Here is a 5941-nt window from a genome sequence, read left to right as displayed (position 1 = left end):
TCAAAATACCACATTATAAATAAATAAAAACACTCAATCACCCCCCCCCCCACTCGCCAACCGAATGCTCCCTCAATTTCAAAATATAAGGTGTAGTTGTTTTTTGAAAGTTGAATTTCGTTGACTTTGACATACGAACTCCAGAGCCAAAAATATCGACATTCACAATACCAAATAAATGACATATAAAAGTTCATTTCACGATGAATATATTGATACCAATTTGATATTACGAATATTGTTATATTTCTTCACAAATTTGATCAAACTTAAAAATATTTGACTTTTCTAGAAAACAAATACACCTTTATATTGAAACAGATAGTAAATAGACTATGAAAACCCAACAACACGAGGGCAGCAAAACGGTCCAATCCTTCTATTATATATGTATTTGATTTGAAGTATGATAAAGTAATCCCGCGCTCGTCGAATGTTGAAACAAAATGCCACAGAACCAATTGTCAGCACCAGTAGAAGTCCAAATATACCCTTTATTAAATTATTCTTCACATGGAATAGAATGGCAGGTGGCAACTCGGTGCTGCCCCCACTGAAGAAGACTACCATTGACACACACACGTCACAAGTACACGACCAAACGAAAAACTACAGTACTACGTACCACCAATAATCGTACACACGATCGAACCAATGAAAAAATAGCGCGCTACAGAAAAATAGCGCCGACCTTAAAATATACTATTAACGTGTTATATCACGCTATAGCGTGCTATTAGCGAGACATTGTACACCGTTTTATTTAATGAGACAATTCTCAATACACTATAGCGTGCTATTAGCGACGCTATAGCGCCCTATTTTTTTCAGTGGATCGAACTTATTGCTTCTCCGACCGGCCGGCCGACTTACTCGACGCCGTGCATCTTCTTGAGCACGCCGATGAACTCGTAAATCTTGTCCGGCGAGTAGAGGCTCTTGGCGACGCTCTCCCGCTCGCCGCACCGCTTTGCCCACGCCGCGACCCTCGGCGCCACCTCGGTGACGCTGAACTCGCCGTACTTCTCGTAGCTGTGGAACCACGAGGTGAAGGGCGCGAACGCGGCGTCCACGAACCCGAAGACGTCGCCGCCGAAGAAGGGCTTGTCCCCGAGCGCCCCGTCCAGATTCTTGAGGATTTCCAGCATCTCGGCCCGCGCCTGCGCGTGCGGCTCGCCCTTGAGCTTCCAGAGCCGGGTGCCGCAGTCGTAGACCTTCTTGTCGACGTAGTCGGCCCAGAAGCGAGCCTGCGAGCGCTCGTAGGGGTCGGAGGGGAGGAGGGAGGGGGTGTCCGGGAAGGCGTCGTCGAGGTAGTTGAGGATGATGAGGGACTCGTACACGGGGCGGCCGTCGTGGAGGAGCACCGGGACCTTCTTGTGGACCGGGTTGGAGCGGAGGAGGCGGTCGCTCTTGCCGGCCATGAGGTTCTCTTCGACGTACTCGTAGGGGAGGCCTTTTTCTGCCAGGGCGATGAGGCAGCGCTGCCCGAACGGGCTCACCCAGAAGTTCAGCAGCACCAGACCCTTCTCGCCCGCCATTGCTGTTGAGTTGGTTGGATCAATCGACTTGTCTGTGTGTGTTTGTGTTTGTGTTGTGTGCGGGTGAGGAGTGAGTATGGTGGGAGGAGGGTGAGGATTTATAGGCGGAGAGCAGAGGGTGGGATCGCGTGCTTCCGGAATGGTCTAGTACGTCTCGTGCGTGTGCGTCTACGTACCGGCCGGAGAATTCGCGGGGCTTCGTTCGCTCGGTGTCAGGCAAACCGCGTCCGTGTGCACCCTGTCCGTGTGTCACCGCTTCCGTCACGCACAATCCGCGCGTGCGCCAAGGGGACGAGTGACTGGCTTGGGAGGCCACACCGCACTTCTGGCGCAGAAGACCGGGGCTCGTGGATCAAGGAAAGATGTGATACGTGGTGACGTACGATTGGCTTTGTTCTTGAAGATGAGCGTATCCGTTCGATCAGGTGGAATGTTATTTTCCGTTTTTGTTTTGACGAGGGAAAGTTCGTCCGTTAGTTTCAAGTTGGACTGGTTCACTTGCTCTTGACCCAGGTGACACTTTTCGGTACTACACAACCAGCCAAACAAACCAGGGTCTTTGCGCACCTTGTATTGCTAGTAAGCAAGAAAATATCGTGGAAAGGAAATTGCAGCTTATGCATCAACTCAATGTGGGTACAAAGAACAATGGTTGTGCTGATATGGAGACTATGGCACGGCGACAACGAGGTAACCATCTCATCTTCGGAGCCACCAGAATAGCCCGCACGACTGAAGTCGGCGGTGGTTGTTTAATCAGATAGCGATCTAGCTCGACGCGTAGGCGGAGCATGGTGGCGGCCGGTGCCACAGTGTTCACCAGTGCACGTCAGTGACTTGTGTGGTAGTCTTCGGCGGCGCGGGGGAAGCCAACTCCGATCTTCAATGTGTGCTGCCTGATTTGGTTCGCGGGCTGTGGCTGATACCCAGTGATGGAGGTATGAACAATTCTCAGTTGCGGCCAAGGTTACCTAGTATATGGTGTCTCGGTTCATGTAGATCACGAAGAGTGGCAGAGTTGCACGTCGGAGCGGAAATCCATCACGGAGGGGATCTTCATCAATCTTCCTGCCTCCATGATGATGTGTGAGTAGTTTTCATAGGACCTACGGGTTCATAGCAGTAGCTAGATGGCTCTTTCTCATTCTCTCTTTTGATCTTTAATACAATGATCTTATCTGAGATTAATCTGATGTAAACATTTGCAGTTTATTTGTTGGGATCCGATGAATTGTGAGTTTATGGCCAGATTATTCATTGACAGTAATAGAGTTTTTGCTGAGATTTATTATGTGTGATTTACAGCCTTGTATTTCTCTCTGATTTGTCTATCTCTTTCGGCCAATTAGATTGATTTATCTTCAGTGGGAGAGGTGCCTGGTAGTAGGTTCAATCTTGCGGTGTCCTTACTCTGTGACAGGAGGAGCTGCAAGACACGTATTTGTATTGTTGCTGCTAAGGGTAGACGATGGGGCTCGAACATATTATTTGGTCTTACTTTTTCTACATTATGTCATCATGCTTCAAGCATTACTCTGTTTGTTATGAACTTAATACTTTGAGATGCATCCTGAATAGCGGTCTTGGAGTGGAGTAATAGTAGTAGATGCAGATGGATGTTGGTATACTTGTCTCGGACGTAATGCCTATATATTGATTAGCATCATAACTATGCAATTTTCTATCAATTGCTCAACAGTAATTTGTTTACCCACCATTGCTTTTCTCACGAGAGAGATGCCTCTAGTGAACGCTATGCCCCCCCGGCCCATTCACTTTATATTTAATAAAACCATAAAAAATATTTGCTGCAATTTATTTACTTTTATTTCCTTTGCAATTTATCTATCTATTACTATCAGAATTCATCCTTGCAATTAGCGACTATAAGGGGATTGACAACCCTCTTGCCCGCGTTGGGTGCAAGTATTTGTTGTGTGTGTGTGCGTGTGTGCAGGTACTCCTTACATTTTCTTGCATGAGTCTCCTACCAGTTCGATAACACTGGTTCTTAACTGAGGGAAATGTTATCTGCTACTATACTACATCACCCTTCCTCTTCGGGGAAACCCCAACGCCTATCACAAGTAGCATGCATCACTAACACCATTGGCAGCATCTTCCATCAACTATCCATCCACATCTTCGGATGAATCTCTGTTAGTGTCGTGGAATTGTCACGTTAGATGTCCTTAGTGTGAGGACTTAGTCGCGAGGCCAACACATCTATGTGGTAGCTTGAGAGGGGTTGAGCGGAATCGAGAGACGCAACACAAGACAAGGGTTTAGACAGCTTCGGGCCCCAGGAAACATCATCTGGTAACAACCCTACATGCTGTTTGAGGCTAGATCTCATTATCATCACGAGGGAGTCGCCGTAAACCGGCTCTCCTCTAGTTGTGTCTAGCCCTAGAGATTGTTTCTTGCTTCTCCCCCTTTGAGGAGCCCCGCCCCTCCTTATATATGTTGAAGGGGCGGGTTACATGTGGAGTCCAACTCGAACTTTAACTTAAACTATTTTGACCTCCCTTCCTGGGCTTCTTAACGTCTGCCGGTTTAACATTATCTGCTGGTTTAACATTGTCTGCCGGTTTAACATTGTCTGTCGGTTTAACACCAGCCGGTTTACCGTCTGTCTTAGCCATCTGTCTTGACTCTCTGTCTTAACTCTCCGCCGGTTTACCAAGTCCCAGCCGGTTTACAACTCCAGCCGGGTCATACCGCGGGGTATATCCCCAACAGTTAGCATCAGTAGGAAAATTATATTCACCCCTTTCCTCCTTATCTCTATCATCTACTGGAATTCTAAAAAGAATTGCCATATCAATGTCAGCCATTGGTGCAGTGAACAAATCTGTAGGGTCATCTAATTCTACTGAATTCCAATCAATAAAAGCAACCCTTCCAGCACCTTCTTCAGTTGTCCTGGGTGGCGAGGATTGACCAAGACATAGGACTGTCATGTAGGGATGAGGATCAACTTCTACATCATTGGCCAAGGAAATCTTCATATGACCCTGAATCTGCCTACTCCTCTAGTGCTTCCCCCGTGTAAATGTTTATAAAATATGAAGCATATTTTTGCAACTAACGCTAATTTAGTTGTTTTGCATAACTCGTCTTGCTTACATATACATTTGGACAGTTTACTGGAATGTGTCTTCAGACACACATAAGATACTAGATAGGAGGCATGTCTCTGTAGGTACAACTCTTACTTGGCAGGAGATGGACAATCTAGTAGAGTTTGTGGACATCATCCACGACCGTGTTGTGGATGTCCAAGCTGGCCCATACAATGGGTCATTTGTGCCATTAGTACACTTACTAATAAAGAGTAATGTCTAGAAGGACAAGCCACTCCTAGTAAGATTGCATTGCAATTTGTATTCAATGTCAAGTTATTCATGTTTTCCAATATACACATGTATGTTTACTAATTGTGTGTTTTGCAACAGACTCGCATATGTTGTGGTACCTGAGAAAATGCAGAATCGGGGTAATGGTGACATGCGGATTGTCATCTCTAACACGATTGACATCACAACCACGTACTGCATGTCATGAGAGGATGGACGTCTTGTCGTCAATGGTTAGAAGGACATTCGTGACAACTACTACTATGATGAAGGTGACAAGTTGATCGTCGTGCTCCACCTAGGACATGTTGATGAGCCTGTCCCCTTCATGCGTACCATCTACAACTAGGAGGCTGACGATGATGAGTAGGCTTGCTAGCTTCCTTAGTATCATGTGTCAAGAACTTCCTTGTGATGCGTAGTAAAAGTACTCCTCTATCGTGTTGCGCGCTTGTCTTACTAAGTACTTTGCTTTTGAAATGTGTTAATTAAGTATTCCCTCTGTCCCATAATATAAGAACGTTTTTAACACTACACTAATATCAAAAACATTCTTATATTATGGGAGTTTAAGTCGATGTTTGCGAATACTAGTTATTGGTTAAAGTGCATGTGCATGTGCAACTTCATTATTTGGATCCTTATTTTGTTGCCAATGAACCAATTTCCAACCAAATGCAGCAAGTGCAAATTTGGTACAGAAGTATACTGCATGTTAGCAGCGTTCCAAAGTGCGTAAGACACGCTGCTAGTTTTGACTACATTTGCAGCGTTCAGCCCCAAACGCTACTGAAGTGAAAGTACAAGCAGCGTCTGGCGCGAACGCTGCTAAGATAGGACCTAGTAGCACGTTTGATTGAGACGCTGCTACTAACATGTTACCAGCCACGTCACAGTAGCAGTATTCCTCTAAGACACTGCTAGAGTGTACATATGAACGCCGCTAAAGAGGGGGTCATGTACTTGTGACAAGATAGCTTCTGAGAAACACCCATGGTCTCATGCTTAGTCAACTTAATTTTCCTTTGTCCAATCTGTACTGAC

At 46.0% G+C, this 5941-nt stretch overlaps 1 protein-coding gene across 1 annotated transcript; it reads right to left on the bottom strand.

The window, feature by feature from the left end:
• Nucleotides 1-474: 474 nt before the first annotated feature.
• On the bottom strand, nucleotides 475-1601 carry LOC125506081 (probable glutathione S-transferase GSTU1). Its single transcript, XM_048670957.1, has one exon. It carries the CDS (start codon nucleotides 1536-1538, stop codon nucleotides 870-872), a length of 669 nt encoding a protein of 222 aa, XP_048526914.1. The 5' UTR covers nucleotides 1539-1601; the 3' UTR covers nucleotides 475-869.
• Between the last annotated feature and the right edge of the window lie 4340 nt (nucleotides 1602-5941).

The sequence above is a fragment of the Triticum urartu genome, chromosome 5 (assembly GCF_003073215.2).
Source record: "Triticum urartu cultivar G1812 chromosome 5, Tu2.1, whole genome shotgun sequence".
Lineage (NCBI taxonomy): Eukaryota > Viridiplantae > Streptophyta > Magnoliopsida > Poales > Poaceae > Triticum > Triticum urartu.
This window is presented reverse-complemented; position numbering and strand designations above follow the sequence as displayed.